This window comes from Eurosta solidaginis, chromosome 3 (genome assembly GCF_040869045.1).
Source record: "Eurosta solidaginis isolate ZX-2024a chromosome 3, ASM4086904v1, whole genome shotgun sequence".
NCBI classification, from domain to species: domain Eukaryota; kingdom Metazoa; phylum Arthropoda; class Insecta; order Diptera; family Tephritidae; genus Eurosta; species Eurosta solidaginis.
Window position 1 is genome coordinate 16088627 of NC_090321.1, and position 18937 is coordinate 16107563.

Sequence of the window (18937 nt, forward strand, 5' to 3'; positions counted from 1 at the left end):
AAGACATTTATAAACATCTCGCCCAAAAAAAAAGTAGCGACTACCTCTCAGTATACATCGAGTAAATGCCAAAAAAATAACGAGTGACGGCTCTTATTGTATTTATCCTCTTTGGTTTTGACGTTTATCGCTTAGTTTACACACTTGTATAGGTACACCAGAAACGATATAATAGGCGCCTTCTATTCTAAGCGAGCACGAAAAGAACACTCGCTTATTCATCGAATTACATTCAAAGCAACAACACTAACTCGGTTATTTTATCCAGTCCTCGCGAAGTCGGCTAATCAATAACCGAGTTGAGAGGTAGTGTTGAAAATAGAAAATATTGCTCTATTGTGAATGAAGTTTAAAATACACCAAGGAAATTTTTTGACATATAGAACTATCGCAGCCAACTTCACTCAAAAAGCGCAAAACAAAACAAAAGAAAATAAATCTTTTGTTATTACATTTCATTGCACATTTATTTTATGCTGCATAATGCCGCAACAGCCGGGCTATCCACCACAACCTGGTCCACCTGGTTATCCTCCACAACCTCAGCAGCCAGGTCATCCTCTACAACAACCAGCTGCACCAGGTGGTTACATGGGTCAAATCATGCCACCAACACAACCTGGACAAGCGCCAATGCCCAGGCAGTCACCCATGCCGGGTCAACCCCCAATACCCAGACGTCCTGGTTATAAGGTATGCTAATACAACTAATATATTTCAAATATTGCTGATGATTTTTTTTCTTTGAAAATCAAAATGGCGCTGGTTGTGCTTTTATTACTTATTAACAGGGTTTATTACCACCACTGGTGACCACAAAATATGTGGTAGAAGATCAGGGTAACTCCTCGCCACGTTACGTTAGGTATTGATATTCGAAATTAATGTTTTGTTTGGCAATTACATTGATCTTTCTCGTTTGCAGGTCCTCTTTGTATTGCATACTTGCAACAGCTGATTTATTAAAAACAACAGCTTTGCCCTTTACACTTACCATCTAACCAATGGCACGAACGGTTGAGGGTGAATATGAGCCACTCATGTCCAACATCAATGCCTCGCAATCAATTGTGGACGCTGTACGCACTACATTGGGTCCACGCAGTATGGACAAGCATATTGTTATATATAGACATTGCAAAAATTTTTGAATATAAAGATATTGCATGCGCGAACTTCGGTGGAAAGCAGCGGAGCGTAACAAAATTCTAGTAGGTCACTTTCACCACACCAAAAACTTTAACACAATTTTTAATATAATTTAAGCACAGAAATACACTGATTGGAGTTTTAGTGAGTAAAAGTTAAAATTCTGAACACATTAGCTGAATAAAAAGAGCACAAATTATTAATAAATAACAAATACAGACAGTGGTAGTTTAACAAATTCTGCTGTGGTAAGTGGTGAATGTGACCTACTAGAATTTTGTGAAGCTTGCCTCACACGATTTTTCGTCTATGCAATGTCTCTATATTATATCGTTTCTGCACATACCACAGCAGAATTTGTTAAACTACCACTGTCTGTATTTGTTATTTAATAATTATTTGTACACTTTTTATTCAGCTAATGTGTTCAGAATTTTAACTTTTACTCACTAAAACTCCAATCAGTGTACTTCTGTGCTTAAATTATGTTAAAAATTGTGTTAAAATTTTTGGTGTGGTGAAAGTGACCTACTAGAATTTTGTTACGCTCCGCTGCTTTCCACCGAAGTTCGCGCATGCAATATCTTTATATTCAAAAATTTTTGGGTACACTATGATGGAATTATAGAAGGTGGCGCATTGCGCATGTAAACATTATTTTATGAGCAATTTTGTCATTTTCCTTTAGCTCTTGTTTTTTGTGCATTCAACCCATGGTGGAATCACCAGGTGAAGTAAATAAAAAAAGACAGAAGATGTACGCTATCTCAAACGGTAGTGATGTATTTTCGACGGTCAGAAGAGGGTACAATTTTTACCCACTTTGAACAAATAGGAGTACAAAAATAAATTTCTTGCTACGAAAGCCATTACAGAAATTACTTTTTTCAGCATATCAGTGCCACCTAACGCTAATGCAAAATTGAACACAAAGGACCAGTGCGAGTTAACATTATTTTAGGATCGAATAAAAATAAAAAATTCAATTTGGCCACTTTAACTGAACTCAGTTTCAACTGCAGTTGAAACTTTCATTGAAAAACCGGGCATAAAAGAAACTTGTGTTGTTCATATAAAGTACATATGTACGTCAGTTATTTAGTTGAACTTTTCTGTCTTTGGCGGAACTTAACTTGGTTTCGCATTCGATGAAAAGTTTTACAGTCACACTTGGAAGTGGCCGCGATAGTCTTAAATGTGTTTCCTTCCTTTAAAATTCATTGACGTGTTCATCTCCTTAGTTGATTTGTCGTTGGGAGTCGGGATTAAAACATATGCTCTTCTAATATATAATAACAAACTTAATCAGAAGATCTCCCAAAAATTCCTGACAGTTGAATTCATGATGTATTACTAATATTACCACGTTATTATTTACCAAAATACATCAGGGGATAGACCAATCAAGCGGCAGTCGACCTAGAACCATAATATGCTGATCCGAAGCGAGCTGGATTCATATACATATTCTAAATTACAATCCTCAATTGTAACACCCCTCTTATCTTAGTCTTCTGATTTTTAGGGCCAAACAGCAACAGTGAGTTAAAGTTTTTTGTATATTTAGAATACCACTGTTTAGGCGAAGTTTTTTCAAAATAAGGTATAATACGACAATTTCCATTCTTGTAGGAATGAGAAAAACACTATTCTAAAGTCTTCAGTAGTGCTGTACAGGGGAATATCCTTGGTTGAATATGACGTGAATGCAAATAGTTTGTTTTAACAAATACCTGTTTAAATTTTTTTGGAAACAAATTAAACATATATAATGGAAATATCAAAAATATGGACGTATTAGTTTAACACAGCCTTTTTTATGGAAGCCAACACCAAAGATACCCTACATGATGAATTTCTGCAATTAAATCCAGTAAAGGTCCATCGATATTCACCTAATAATAGTTATGTGAAAAAAGTACTTAAAGTAGCATATTTTACTCCTGAAAAATGCGAAAAGCAACACTTCGCGGACAACATTGGTGAAAAATTTTCAGATAGCCGAATGACAGAGCAAAGAAGAATTTGGAGCGAGACAATCACTGATGACCTGATATGAAACTTCTCGCTCTCTGAGAGCGCGTAAAAATGTGCATTTTTATAACATTTGCCATAGATGCCATCATGCTCAAAACCAGATTTGGGTATTTCAGAATAACGTTTGGTTATTTTACATGGTAAAGGTTTAATTTATGATTTTCACCGAAAATTTACTCAAGATTGTCAAATGGGATATCAAAAAACTCGAATTTTTGACAGAATTACAAATCCGAAGAAAAAAATAACTCTTTTTCACCTGTGGAAAATTTATCAGTGGCAATACCTTTCATCGAAGGGCTGCACACGAAACGAGTTTTGGTAGCAACTTTCGATTGACATAAGTCAGCTTCGCAGTCTTCGCATTGATGTAAATGGATGCATAAAGGCCATTTTTTTGTGGAGCGTTGCGACATTCCATTTTTGACAGCTGAGATAAATTGTAGGTATAGGTATAGTTAACGCAACATGTTTAATTAACAGCCTTTTGCGGACGACAACGCAGATACTTCACCAAGTGATATAATTTCGTAATTTCTTATACATTTTTTGCGTTTTTTATTGTATGTGGATATACATATGTATGTACATAAACGTTTTGGTCGCATCAAAGTGAAAAAAGGGACTAGCCGCTTATTGTTATCTTATGGTGGTGCCAGAGCAACAAAGCAAAGCAACGCAATTGAAATATAGTATTTCATATTTTTTCACTTATCTACCACAAAATATGTCTACAAAACTTTACCTTTTTTATAAATTTTAATAACTTTTTATCAGCTTACTTGCTGATTTATTTGAAAATAATGTAACCGAACGGATTTCTTGGAGAATTTTTTTTGCGTATTTTAGGCAACTCTATAGCCATCTGACTTCAGACCCCATTCTTGGAAACGAATGAACTTTTGTTTACAACGAATGAACTTTTGTTTACAATTGAATGAACAGACAGCTGATTTCGAGCCCCGTTCCTGGAAACGAATTGAGAGAGAATAAAAGTTTCATATCAGGTCATCAGTGGAGACCATTGCAAATTGTACCAAGTAGCGCAACTAACAGCTGATCGGTGAAAATTCGCACATTCACACGCACAGTTCTCGACACAGTTTCAAAACAAAACTTTAGATTATTTAATTCAAATTTTAAAGTGAGATAATCCTTACAAATTTATGTATACAGAATATATATGGCGTTTTTGTTGTAATTAAAACAATAGTTTTATTTATATTAAAGCTTTTATCATTTTTTTTTTAACTTTGAAAAATCTCCGAACACCATTCCTTCATTATATGACATTCGACTGCCTAGTCCACTGCCTTCCACTCTATTCGCAACATAACCTCTACTTAAGCTGCCAAACTATATAGTAAACAATGGTGGAGACAACTGACCATTGTTTACTACCAAAGAGTTTTTATTTATTTGAAAAAGAATTGTTAATTAATTTAATGCAATCAATAAAATAAACAAAAATACGCCACAAAAATGTATGAAATGAAATGAAGGTATTTTTATAAATATATCTGAAAAAAAAAAACCAGCGACTATCTTGAGAAAACATCGAGTAATTTGCCAAACGAAGTAAGGCAAACGGGGGAATAATTCAATCCCATTCAGCAAAAATTTCAGTAGAAAAGGACCTTTAGTATATTTAGTAGTTATAATAAATTTGCTAATTCCGACAGGTTTTGGAGGTAATATCTAATTTTCTACTAAATATTTCGTGTTGGTTTATTCAAAAATACACTTTTTAAAAATTTATTTCAAAAACCCTATCTGAGAATAAGTTCAATGCATTTTAACATAAGGGGTAGGTAATGAAAAGCATTCTGAGATAAGGTGTTCTTAAACCTAATTCTAATTAAGGGCGTTTTTGTGACAAATGCTATAGGATAGGACGATTTCGAACTGGCATCCGACATGGGGTGATACTCTTAATAAGTAGCCGCAATGAACTGACAAAAAAAATTTAAAAGAAAAGGGCTTATGTCTTATAACTTTATATTCCGGCCTCGACTTTGACAGAAGAGTTAAGCTTTTGTGCTGTCCCGCTACACAGGAAGTATTTACCTTTTTCTCTTTTCCGTTTAGGTATTTATGGAAGTGTTCCGGATAAACCGTTAATTTAGAATATTCCGAACACGTTCGATTAATACTACCCCACGAGGTCAGAATATTCCAAAAGATTCCAAAAATTCTTAAATGGAGACGAATGTTCCCAACATGCTCAATGAGTGCATTTCGCTACGACATCTCCATTATTTACTATGACATTTTTACGTGAATCGATTTACTAGTCGAGTTTTTGACATTGAACGATGAATTTTAAATTGGTTTAGGTTTCGTATATTCACAGGTTTGCGAAAGTGCACGATTTCTTGGTGTCCATACTTTTCATAAAATGGTCTATTTTCAGCCAAAATAATAGATCATGGCATAGTTAATAAATTCATCATAAAATTAAAAAATTGTTCTAATATACTATTCAGTTCAGTTCAGTACTTATCGGGTATTTGTAAACTGATTGCGTCGTGTTTCTACTACTAATATTTTTCGAAAAATCGCAAAGAAACAACACAGTTTACGGATGTCAATTCGATTGGGAGCGAAATGGCTGCAATTGTCAAAAAATTTGTCAGTCGAGCAAACGTCTTGTGATTGAATCATGATATGGGGCATTAAATTTGTTTTTTTTTTCTATCCAATTGAAACTTTTTTCGAAGCGAGCAGAAAAAAAACCCACGATTTGTTCATCGAGTCCCAGGAATCCCGGGACTAGATTTAAATCTTTGGGATCTCATATTGCAAATTTGGTAAACTTTTACTGATGATGTCCCTGCTTTTTATTTTTGCAAGATCTAATTGTAAATCAAAGAAAATCCCATTTTTCAGGTAAACTACAGCCTTCTTTAGACGTTACAAAACTCATTGATCCGATTTCCACGGAAATCGACATTTTTCCATCTGGTGGAACTTATGGTGTACAATTAGAACTGATGTATAACATGCATCAACGATTTCTCCTACTGTGGAGTCTGGAAGATGTTTCTAAACTTCGGTTATATGGGCAACAAGTTAATATCTAGGCTTTCAGATGATACTTCATATGCATTAATATGAAGAAGGTATTTTTTAAAATAAATAAGGGTTTTGAATTGGCTGAACCTTCATATTTAACAATTGTGTCAAAGTGTACCAGACAAATTATTTATTTTTGTATAAAACGAAGCAAATATTTCATTTGTGTATAAAATTTGTATTGAATTATTTTGAAAACATTGGACTGAAGAATATATGTATGTTCATGTTTAACTATTCTGATGCATTTACGTTAAATTATTCCTTTTGAATCAAAATCAATAATCCCGGAAAATCCCGGTATTCCGGTATAGCCTTTTTCAAATCCCGAAATCATAGAATGCAAAAGGTCTTCGGGACTCGATGCCTTAGTGTATATTCTCTATTGATGAATTTTTTCATTTGGTGAGTTTTTTTTGTAACTTTAGCTTACTGAAATCATCTTAAGTCACCAAATTTGTGTCTAATGAAAAATCTCAAATTTAGAGACCTGAGATGAGACTGGAAAAACGTAACAGCCTTGTCAGCTCATTAACAAAAAGTAATGATTCACCCATACTGGCCTAACTACCAGATAACTGTATCTTAAATTAGTATATGATATACTTTACCTTCAGTTTACTAATAAATGAAGCCTTCTTGTAAAAAACAGTTTCTAAATAACAGCCAACAGCACAAGTTGATCGATGCTATTCCACATTCAATAGAACACTATGCGAATAATTGTTAACTTCGACGACCACAAGGACGAAAAACTGATACTGCTGACAAATTCCAGGACGATAAACACCGACTTGAGGGCTTCCACAACAACAGCAGGAATGTAGTTTTTTTGGAGTTGTTGATAATACTGATTTAATAATTAAAATTGTTTAAAAAAAATTCCCACAAATTTGAAATGCACATAAAATCGGATTTCGGAATTAAAAAAATATTTGGCTAATGATCGAACATTTAATATTTTTTTTGCACAATCAAAATGCGAAAGTAAAAACGTGACATTTTTGAGTTGAGAATCAAACAAAATATTTTCTTTTTTTTGGTTGATTGCGAGAATTATTTTATTTGTTTTTTACAAACATACAGAACGAAAACTACAATTTTCCAAAAAAAAAAATTTCCAAAAAATATTTAACGACATATTGAAAACTCATTGAGTGCCTAGATTCGATCATCCACCGTAGCTTTAAAGTGTCGGCCCTGAAGAGTACATGTACAACACAACTATGCATTCCAAGTCATTTCAGTTTCGTTTCTTTTTGCCTTTTTTCTTTTCCACCTTCTTCTTGGTGCGACGATAACGTCGCCAAGCCCGTTGAATGATCTTTGCTGCCCGAGTCATCATGAATAGCATCACTCTTTCCTCGTGCTTACGACGATCTTCCTCTTCTTTGGTTTTGACAATTGCTTCATATTCATCCTCCTCGCGTTGATATTCTATGAGAAATTCATCAAATTGTTTTTTTTGTTCGTCATATTCTTCTTGCAAGTAAACATTTTCTGTAATTTTTTCACCAATATTTGTATCGAATTTCTTTATCAACGCTTGCAATTGCAATAGCAGTTTATTTCTATAGAAATAGACGTAAAAATATTAACTGGCATGCTAGGTATATATGCTAGCAAGAAAATTTACTGTAAGTAACGGAAATGTAGAATATGTTCCTTCCTATCCATACCAAAGAGGATAAATACAATAAGAGCCGTCGTTATTGTGTGGCGAGCATCTCGCTGGAAATTAAAAAAAATTGATGCCGAATGTTTTCTGAGAGGGACATTTTTAATTGTCTCGCATTTTTCCATGCCGTGTAGGCCCCTTGTGCAACTGTGATTTTTGGAAAGAGAATTAAATTAATTAATTAAATACAGTCGAAAAATAAACACAAATACCCCACGAAGATGTATAGAAGACATTTATAAACATCTCGCCCAAAAAAAAGTAGCGACTACCTCTCAGTATACTTCGAGTAAATGCCAAAAAAATAACGAGTGACGGCTCTTATTGTATTTATCCTCTTTGTCCATACCAGAATACAGTATTGATAAGGGTATAAGGCGCCTACTGAGGTGCACAAATGGATGCCATAGAAAGAAGAATAAAAATCTCACGAGCTCAATTTTCCATTTTTTTCCAACATTTTGGAGTGAAACTCCTTCAAGTTTTCCAATTCAAATATATTGGACTTTAATAATAAAAGCAAATAGACGCTATTTCGTACTCAAGAAAAAAGGCAGATACTTTATGTTCCGATTTCGATTTGAAAGTCTCTTCTGGGCCCAAATCGTATTATCCGATCACGTATCGAAAAGCAATTTCATTCGAACAAATAAGGCCCGGTTTATCAGTGGTTGGTTAAGCTAAGCTTAAACTAAGCTTGCTTAAACTCTAGTCAAATTTAAACTCCAGTTAAACTACTGAGCAGTTTTTCAGTTCCAGTTTAAGACCGCCTTTGGGTATGCTGTTTTGTGCGGCAATATTGGTTTTTTTTATTATCTAGATAATTTGTAGCTGCGGAAACAGCTAGATTTTGTTAACCCAACAAACATGGAAAAAAATTCTCCGGCGAAATATATATCTAGTTCCGGAAGTGATATCCAACATCATTATTTAATTATTCTTAAACCAGATAGTTCTCAAATTGATATCCAACTTCATTCTCCAGTCACTATCCAATCTTTGAGAAATTTTGGAAAATTAAAAGTTTTCCAGTTGATCTCCAACGTCATTAGTATTTTCCAATTATTATCCTAATTTCGAGATTTTGAGAAATGTACAGTTCTCAAATTAATATTCAACCCATTTCCCCAGTTGATATCTTACATTATATATCAAGTTGAGGAGTTGATAAAAGTCTCCAAGGAGGTACCACCAAAACCAACAGCTGTTTATTGTGAGAAATAAACACCTGGCTGATAGCAGTAATGCACGTAATTAATCAAGAATAAATTGTATAGGCGGCCGCCGTGGTGTGATGGTAGCGTGCTTCGCCTACCACACCGAAGATCCTATATTAACATCAAATAATCTTACATTTGAGGCCAGTTGAAGAACCACAATTTGTTAATTACACTTTTTTCAACTTAAGTAATAGCAAATTTTGCTTTATAAAAAGTTCCCTCTTTTGCTGAGTACGCTATGATTCTCGAGTTGAGCCACTGTTTCGAAACAACTCTTGAGATTTTAGAAGTATGCCTAGTTATCAACATGAGCTCTAATGGTACTCAAGTCCAAATGCTTGTTGGGTATATTCGACGCCTTTTTCGTACGAACGTAAATAACTGATAGGTTAACTAGAGTTTAAAGTTGGAAGATTGGCCGCTTAAGCTCAGCTTAAACTTCAGTTAAAGTAGACTGAAAACTGCAGAATAAGTTTAAGCGTAGTTTAACCGACAAACTGAGTTGAACTTGTACTGAAAAACTGGGCTTAAATCAGAAACTTTCAAAAGATTAGTAAAAATTATAACAAGTTATGGATCCATCGAGCCCTGGAGCCACCACTATTTAACATGTTTTTTTAATCCCATGACCCATTTCGAAGCTATTGCGATTTAAAAAATTGATTTCGCTTACGCATCGTATAACGCGATACGGGCCCTGATTTTGTTAGTCAGGCAAAATATTTCGAATTAATAAGTCGTAAACTTTAAACAAACAAATGGAAGCTATTGAAAGAAATTCAATTCGGTTAATTTTGTGTTCAAGTGATCAATGGAAAAGTTGGAATTTTAAAAAATCCCACTATTTGTTCAGTAAGCCTGCGGAAATCTCTTTTGCTATTTTATTAAAAAAGAGAGTCTTTCGCTTTGGCATCTCTCCTTGGTGATTTAGCCTCCAGAGGTTTTGTCAATTATCGCTGGTACCCGATGACCCGCAGTATCATTGCGTGGCATGCATGACAAACCGCTCTTAATATTGTTATTGGGAATACAAATGACAAGCATGACAAACCGCTGCGAAATTAATGTTTGAACTACAAATTTCAGAAACTATATGCAGTAGCTGTTTAAAAATGAGCCCTCTTCGTTAGATTTTGCGGTTTACATTAAAATTTCTCTCCAAAAGCAGCTATTTATTCGGATGCCGGAACTTCTGTAAGCAGCAGGAGAGCGATTGCAGCATTTAGCCGTAAGGACGGATTTACACAACACACTGTGCACAATGCTTCAGTTAAACAGATGAGTTCAATCTACGTATAGTAGCGGGTTAAAAACTTGATATATTTCTAGCATACGGCGCGCATATTTGTCAAAATGAATCAAGCTCTTGAAAAAACGTTCTATGTAAACCCAGTAACCGATATCCTTTGTATTTGATAGCATGTCTCCAGTTGACCAAGTGATGGTAAAGTTTTCAATTTATGACTGAAGTCAAGAGCAATTTAACCAACATAGTCACTTAAATTCTATGCTTCATAACCAAAAGAGCTGGGTTAAAGTTAATTTAAACTCGCACTGAATAACTGCGATGTGTGCGGTGTTTATGGTTTATGTCCCTTTTTGCATGAAATATTTACTCACTTTTCATCACGCACTTCTTTTTCATGGGCGAGGTTCTGTTTCAACATTTTTTCATATGCAGCCTTTGTTTTCTCTAGTTCTTCTTCCAAATCCTTTTGCTTTTGAACACTGGACAAATGTATATGATGTATGCGTCTACTTGATTTCACCCTGGAATGAATAATTTTAAAATGCTTTAATTTAATACGGGCTGCCAGAATTACAAAAAGAACTGTAGGAATACTCTAGAAATTAACAATGGATGAAATAATTACAGCCCATCTTCATATAAACCCAAGCCATTATTAGCGCCCTTACAAACTGTACCAGTGGTGGATCCAGGGGGCCGCGAGGGTGGCGATCGCCCTCCCCCTTCCAAGATCTGCAATTTATAGTACTTCGGTTGAAATATTTTATGGAATGAATAGTTTAGCTATATATTCATTTCCATTTGTTTCGCTATGGGTAAAATCAGTAGAAAAAATGTACCATTCTGGTATTTGAAGAAAGAATTGCGTACTTTTCGTTGAAATTTGGCAGCCTTGGTCACTATTTCATGATCACGGTTACCACACCACATCTTTTTCCTGGACAAAAATTCCTTTTGAAAAACAAAAGAAGGACCAACATTTTTAAAATGTCACAAAAAAATTATTTATATAGGCCTTCGTGAATTTCAGTCCCTACATCGCGTTAATGTGTTACTATTTGGCAGCAGTAATACATTCACGCCACGAAATCTCAATTATTTTGAGAATTGCGGCACGCTCTGACTTAACTATACATAAACTATCATCCGGTGGCAAAATCCTGAGCCAGATAAATAATTTTGCATGTAAATACAACAACAACGATTTGAGCCAGATAAATCCAGATAGAAGTCTGGTTCAATTTGTGAGCCAAATAATTTGTTAATTACTTCTTTTTAGTTTGGCAACGCGGCCTCTAATATACCTACTTTTTCAAAAATAATGTCGCTGCTTAGCCTTTCGCCGTATGAGTTAAATGAAAAACAGCGGCGACATCTGCCTATCACATTTCACGTGTGCGAAAATTTCACGACATCTGCTTCTCAAGTCTATAAGTGATCCAGAGCATTCCAGTGAGAATTGAGCGTGAGCCGGAGCTGTAAAGCTCAGTGAAAGACGGCAATAATCTATCTATAAATCTTATAAAATAAAGTCGCTAAATGCCATGTATGCACATAACTTCACACAGAATGCTCCGATTTTAAAACGGTTTTTTGCATTTGAAAGCTTAGCTACGTGAGATGGTACAGTTAATATAAGTTGAAGATATATATTATAGAGGCGTGGCAAATTGCCAAAATGTAGTAAAAAATCATAAAATTTTTGTTTACACAGCTATAACTCATAAACGGATGGATGGATTTAAAAAATTCTACTTTTCAGTAAAACTTTGAAATATATACCTTCGATCTGCATCACAAAAAATACTTGATTCTTTTCTTATATCAGCCAAATTGTTTAAACAAAAGTAACATTTTTACAAAAAAATGAGTGTGTGTAATTGTTCGGTGGCAACTGTTCGCGCTAATTGCTTTTGAGTGAGGATGATGCGACACATGCATACGTACATATATGTACAGCATTCGCTGCGTTATTTAACTTCGGGTGTAGGTTTATAGGTATGTATGAATGTACATATGTATGTATGTATTTTCATATCATATCAGCTTGACATAGGTATGTACAACTTAACTTCCACACGAAGCGCGAAAGGTTTTTAAAAAATCAACCGTCTTGCTTGGTGGTTCAAATCAAATCTAAAAAATCTTTATTGATCTTCTCTTATTTATAACTTACTTACTTACCACTACCCACTACATACAATTGCTTTGTGCTTAAGTTCTGAACAATGTGAAGCTTAAATGTTTACTTAAAACCAATTTCATCATTCGATGAAATAGGTTTAGCCTTGAAATGGCTTGCCCTTGAAAAATCAATAAAAATAGCCAACTGAATATTTGAGTTATTATTTACTTTAGCTTTTTCTGTTTAGATTAAAAATGCAGAGCTTAGGATATTTGAGATATTATCCACTTTAGCTCTTCCTGTTTAGAATTAAAATATGTGGTTACTAATTGCCAATGTAGCAAAGACATATTTGAAACATATGCCTAAGTGGTTCAATGAAGCTATATTTGTTTACTTAGCGGGTAAGTGCTATGGGTGGATGGTGGCGTTAACTTACATACATATTTATGTAACATAAATGGTTAAGAATGCATACATCTATTGAAAAATAATCTTTCGTTAAAAATATTAAACATTTCCTTAAAATTCTTCTAAAAAGTTTTATCTTTTGGTATTTTTGCATGTATCACTATCACTACATATTATAAAACAAAGTCGTTTTTTCTGTCCCATGTCCCTTTGAATGCTTAAACCTTTAAAACTACGCAACGGATTTTCATGCGCTTTTTTTAATAGATAAAGTGATTTAAGTTTGTAGATTGTATAATAACATCCATTAAATAGTGGAGAAATACTGTTATTTTTGAAGTTTCTAATGTGATGTATATATGTACATACATATATAAGAGAAAGTGGTGTTAGTTACACTATTTATAACTCAAGAACGGATGAACAGATTTGGCTGAATTTGGTAGAGGGTAGCTTAGAACCAGGAGACAGACATATCACACTTTTTATCCCGTTCTGGATAGGGTCTTGAGATCAAAACGTGGACCTGGGTAATCCTGGGATATGTTTGTACAATGTGGGTATCAAATGGAAGCTGTTTACGAGTAATTTGATACGGGATATTTTTCGTACCCGTGGGTGACTAGGGTCTCGAGAAATAGGCCAAAATGTGGACCCGGGTACCCCTAGAATGTGTTTATAGAATATGGATAACAAATAAAAGCTGTTGATGAATGCTTTAGTACAGGGTACTATTCATACCTATTGGTGACTAGGGTCTCGACATTGAGGCCAAAACGTGGATCAGGGTAACACTAGGATGTGTTTTTACATTATGGGTATCAAATTGAAGCTGTTGATGAGTGCTTTAGTGCAGGGTAGTTTTCATACCTATAGGTGACTAAGGTCTCGAGATATAGGCCAAAACGTGGACCCAGATACCCCTAGAATGTGTGTGTAATATGGATATCAAATGAAAGCTGTTGCTCAGAGCTTTAAAGTAATTTTCATTGTGATATTCGATTTAGTCGCATCAACCTGACAAAACTGATAAATATGCATGCGAAGCCGGAAAAAAGCATGAATTGATAATACCCACATACCTATTTACATACGTTCTATTCTATTTGTCTGAAATTTGGTATATAAATTTGCCTATATTAGTATTTACGATCCTTTTTTCGGGGAAGTAGACCAGAGACGGGCTGGGAATGCGATTAGGACTAGGATTGGGACTGAGACTCGGAGTGGGACTGGAACTCGGAATGGGACTGGAACAAAATACATACCACCCCCTGGGACTGGCAATAAGGGATGAAGAAGAATGGGAAAAACTTGAGAGAAGAGAAAAGAGGGAAGGATAAGGAGACTGAGAAAGAGATATAGGAAGACGAAAATAGAGATAGATGAAGCGAAAAAGACGGAGGGAGGAGTGAATAAAATGATTAAGAAGAAGTGAAGAGGGGAGGGCAGAGTTACAGAGAAAAACCTTATTAAAATGTATGCAGGTAGACCAAATTTAGGGCAGAACAACGTCTGACGGGTCTGCTAGTTCTACATAAAGATAAAAAAAGATGTAAAATTAAGTCAACCTATAGTTCTTTGGGCAGCTCTTAGTAGTTGATGAACCTATCTTCCTCCGGTCCGAAATTCGGTTTTCTGAGAGATAAATTCTAAAAGTTCTTACTGCAAGCTAAAAATTTGCATGAAAATTTGCGGAATTTTCCCGAATTTTCTAAAAAGTCTTAAGTGTATATTTGGATTCTTGGTGTTATATAATAATACATATTTTTATAAAAATATCGAAAATAATGAAGGTCGAAGCAAAACTTAGTGAAAACTGGAAAAATCTGAGTGATGATGACTTTTGTAGATAAGTGTAGATATGTATGTATGTGTGTTTGTATGAAAAATTGTATGGTCACTTTATCTTACTTAAAAAGTTGACTTAAATCGTCCCCCCCTCCCAAATCGTGCTGGTTCCGCCCCTGAACTGTACAATATATCAGGTAGGTCCCAATTTGAATTTTAATAAATAAGACCTCAGAACCAAATGTTTTCTTAATCCTGTAAAAAAACAACTCGTTTACCGGACAAAACTTTGTAAAACAATTAAATTTCTTCTGGGAACACACATTTTTTCCAACCAATTCACATGACTTGTATTAGGCTGTAGTCATTGGTGCCGTCGGTTACCGATAAAGCACCAATGTCTGCAGGTTTATTCTGAAACGGGCACCAGATGTAAAGCTGCCGGGCAACGCACAAAATTTGCTTGATGGTTACCTAGCAACGTCTAGTTGTGTGCGTATCGGACGATGTCGTGCTCACACGTATTTGTTGTCGGCTTCGCGTTGATGAAGATCAACATTTTTAGATTCTTTCGGTTTGACAGCTGGTCTATTTGATCGTGGACGACGTGGTTGACAAGCATTAATGTGTTAGTTTTGTGAGAACGTGAAATGAGCAAGATCGCGGAAGAAAAAGATTTTACGTTGCGGTTTATTAAAACCTACGAATGCTTACCAGCATTGTGGAATATAAAGTGTGAAGCATATTCCAACCGTCATGAAAAAATAAGCAATATGATATTTTTTCGTCGACAATTTTTTATTTATTTTTTTTTAATTTTCTTTCTTTTTTCCGCCAAAACAACTGCAGTTACAAGCAATAAAAAATCGTCATCCGATGACATGTTTACGACCGCATGTTATGAATTTTCAATACAAATGGCCATTGTGAATGATGACAAAGTGTGATCACTTCTGCATAAACGTCAAAATTCCAAAGTGATTGGATCACCTGATTCGTATTTGACTATCGCTGTCTCATTCTGTATCTCTTTCTATCACCCGCTGAAGATAGGCGCCGCCATATTGAACAGCCTGTCAAAACGCTGAAAAGTAGCCATATTGAACAGCCTGTCAGGCAGTTGACAGATAAGTGATCACACTTTGTCATCATTCACAATGCAAATGGCGCTTAATGCTTGCTGCTTGTGTGGTGGCCGGGCAAGCGACAACAACCCGAAACGCACACAACCACACGTTGCTATGGTAACCATCAAGCAAATTTTGTGCGTTGCCCGGCAGCCATGGCGGAACGATAGAAGGTGGCAGTATGGTGACATATCTACATACATAAATAAGAATTCCATGTACTTTGTTTTTGTAAATTCGATGGACAAATGTCAAAATCGTACTGCGCCGGAAGTTGATGTATCAAATCAAATAAAAAAAGGTTATAATCAGCAGTTCGATGCGACCACCTTGTATCGTTCCGCCATGCCGGCAGCTTAAGAGAAAGCTGCTTGGTGATGACCGAAAAAACTATACTATTACTATTTAAAACCAGTTAATAGCTGACTTTTTATACTCAGCATGCTTTGCACACAGAGTTTATTAACTTTGATTGGATAACGGTTGGTTGTACAGGTATAAAGGAATCGAGATAGATATAGAATTCCATCAGTCCGTCCGTTAACACGGTAACTTGAGTAAATATTGACATATCTTCACCAAATTTGGTACACGAGCTTATCTGGACCCAGAATAGATTGGTATTGAAAATGACCGAAATCGGATGATAACCACGCCCACTTTTTAAATATATAACATTTTGGAAAACACAAAAAACCTGATTATTTAGTAAATAATATGCCTAGAATGTTGAAATTTGACATGTGGACTGATATTGACTTTGATAAAAATTAAAAAAAAATTTTTTTTTAATGGGCGTGGCACCGCCCACTTGTGGTAAAATCAATTTCACAAATATTATTAATCATAAATCAAAAATCGTTAAACCTATCGTAACGAAATTCCGCAGAGAGGTTGCCTTTACTATAAGGAATACTTGGAAGAAAATTTAAAGAAATCAGTTGACCACGCTTACTTTTATATAAAAGATTTTTAAAAGCTATAAAAAAAATGTAAGGCGCGATAACCTCCGAAGAGAGAAAATTGGCCGAACGGGACCTACATGCTTTATGCCGACTCTGAACGGCATCTACAAGGCAGATGAGTTTTCACTGAGAGCCGAGGGGCGACCCCGCTTAGAAAAAATTTCTTCTCATTGAAAAGCCTTATTTCTAAAATTTTGATGTTGCTTTTCCCGGGGTGTGAACCCAGGGCATACGGTGTGGTAGGCGGAGCATGCTACCATCACACTACGGTGGCCGCCATGAAATAAGCTATACCTTTGCAAAAAAGGGCTTTATATCAATGGTATTTCATTTCCCAAGTAGACTTTTACCAATAAATAGGAAAAAACTCAAATTTTATAAAATAGTCGTGGCACCGCCCCTTTTATGACTAACCAAATTTCTATGTTTCGGGAGCCATAACTCGAAGAAAAATTAATGGATCGTAATAAAATTGGGTACACAAATTTCCCCTGTAGCAGGAAATATTTCTAAAAAAAATGGACGAGATCGGTTAAAGACCACGCCCGCTTTTATATAAAAGATTTTTAAAAATTCTTTTGAATCAATGATATTTCACTTATCAAGTTTTATTGTAAGAGGAAATGGGGCGACATTTTATTTTAAACGGACGGTGCCACGTGTTATGCAGAAAAGTAATTTATCTGAAATGAAATGTGCAATTGAAGCTTACGAGTATATAATGTTCGGTTACACCCGAACTTAAACACATTTACTTGTTGCAATTAACTAGAGCTATTCACCGAAAATAGTCGACTACTAGTTCTGTAAGGCAGGTTTTGCTGATAATATATTAATCGCATACTTACTTATAAAATATTCATAAATAAACTTACAATTCTTCTCTAATTCGCACATTATTATCCCATTTTTTTAACGCCAAATCTGCCTCATATTTTTTTACAATGCCATCTTTTGCCGCCAATTTCCACTTTAAGTTAATTTTTTGGTTATGTAATTTATTTTGAAAATCTTTTTATTAAATGAAATTGTTAGGTGGATTATATTTTCGAAACACGTATTCAGTCTTTACCGGTTATATTCTTTTTCATTTGTTCGTTATCATGGAAAATTTGATGCATCTTCTTTTCCCTTAATAATTCAGCTAGTGCAGATTTTCCCAAACGCTCTTGGGCTATACTTTGCAATAAAGAAAAGGCATGTAAAAGAGATTTATCATCTTCAATCAACTCATCCAACCAATTGGGTAGCACATTCAGCATATTATAGTTTTCATGAAACATATCAATCAGTTTTAGCAATTCCATGCTATCTTCTGGGTTAAAATTTTGTACACTGGTTTTCTAAGATAAAATTTAGGAAAGTTAGTAAATTAGTAGTACAGTTAGTCACTCCTTCATTGGTCGACCTCGACTGATAACCTATTTATAAAAAACGAGAATACCTTTGTCGATAAGTATGAATGTATTTGATGCCAGCACACTTCATATTTGGTGCCCTTCAGATACCTCCGTACAGTCAATGGGTTTTCTAATATTCTGGGAATCACCAGGGATATCTTAAGTTTCTCAATGGATTCATTTACAATGCGCATAACGCTGCCAATTTGTGCCGCGCGTTCAGCTGACATCTCCGCTGGTCATATTAATGATAACATTGTAGTATAAAAAAATTCCATATACATATACAAATTTAATGCTAATCTTTAATATTAAACCTTGATTTATTCTTAAATCCTTAAACGGATTTCGTGTTAAAAATGCTTACCTTCTTCAAATTCCTCTTTATTATCCATTTTTTATTTAAATTACGTTATAAAATATGTATTCCATGTAGTTAACATAAATATAAAATATAAAAATAAACATGTTAATTTATATGCAAAATAAATGAATGGTTGCTATGGATTTTCTTGATACGTAAAAACCCCGCTTGGAAATTATTTGAGCCATGGCGGAACGATACAAGCTGGCAGCATGGTGACATACCTACAAACATAAATAAAAGTTCCATGTACTTTGTTTTTGTAAATTCGATGGACGAATGTCAAAATCGTATAACGCCGGAAGTTGATGTTTCAAATCAAATAAAACAAGTAAGGAAGGTTAAG

At 34.9% G+C, this 18937-nt stretch overlaps 2 protein-coding genes across 2 annotated transcripts; one reads left to right on the forward strand and one right to left on the reverse strand.

The window, feature by feature from the left end:
* Positions 1–201: 201 nt before the first annotated feature.
* LOC137246252 (protein transport protein Sec24C-like) lies at positions 202–1921 on the forward strand. Its single transcript, XM_067777348.1, has 3 exons — positions 202–693; positions 792–865; positions 926–1921. Exons 1-3 carry the CDS (start codon positions 343–345, stop codon positions 999–1001), a joined length of 501 nt encoding a protein of 166 aa, XP_067633449.1. The 5' UTR covers positions 202–342; the 3' UTR covers positions 1002–1921.
* A 4961-nt stretch (positions 1922–6882) lies between these two features.
* LOC137246253 (dynein regulatory complex protein 10-like) lies at positions 6883–18727 on the reverse strand. The gene is made up of 6 exons (XM_067777349.1): positions 18595–18727; positions 18272–18462; positions 17900–18170; positions 17703–17838; positions 10780–10929; positions 6883–7832 (listed from the first exon to the last, which is right to left on the reverse strand). The coding sequence occupies exons 1-6, from the start codon at positions 18620–18622 to the stop codon at positions 7505–7507; spliced, it is 1104 nt and encodes a 367-aa protein (XP_067633450.1). The 5' UTR covers positions 18623–18727; the 3' UTR covers positions 6883–7504.
* Positions 18728–18937: the final 210 nt, after the last annotated feature.

What these genes read in the sequence shown, in the direction of transcription:
- LOC137246252 (XM_067777348.1), top strand. Translation starts at nt 343, where the DNA reads ATGAAGTTTAAAATACACCAAGGAAATTTTTTGACATATAGAACTATC. An exon ending in CCAGACGTCCTGGTTATAAG is followed by an intron (nt 694 to 791) that starts GTATGCTAATAC and finishes ACTTATTAACAG; the next exon opens with GGTTTATTACCACCACTGGT. An exon ending in TCCTCGCCACGTTACGTTAG is followed by an intron (nt 866 to 925) that starts GTATTGATATTC and finishes TCTCGTTTGCAG; the next exon opens with GTCCTCTTTGTATTGCATAC.
- LOC137246253 (XM_067777349.1), bottom strand. Translation starts at nt 18,622, where the DNA reads ATGGATAATAAAGAGGAATTTGAAGAAG. An exon ending in TAAAGAGGAATTTGAAGAAG is followed by an intron (nt 18,463 to 18,594) that starts GTAAGCATTTTT and finishes TAATATGACCAG; the next exon opens with CGGAGATGTCAGCTGAACGC. An exon ending in AAAGAAGTGCGTGATGAAAA is followed by an intron (nt 7,833 to 10,779) that starts GTGAGTAAATAT and finishes CTATTTCTATAG; the next exon opens with AAATAAACTGCTATTGCAAT.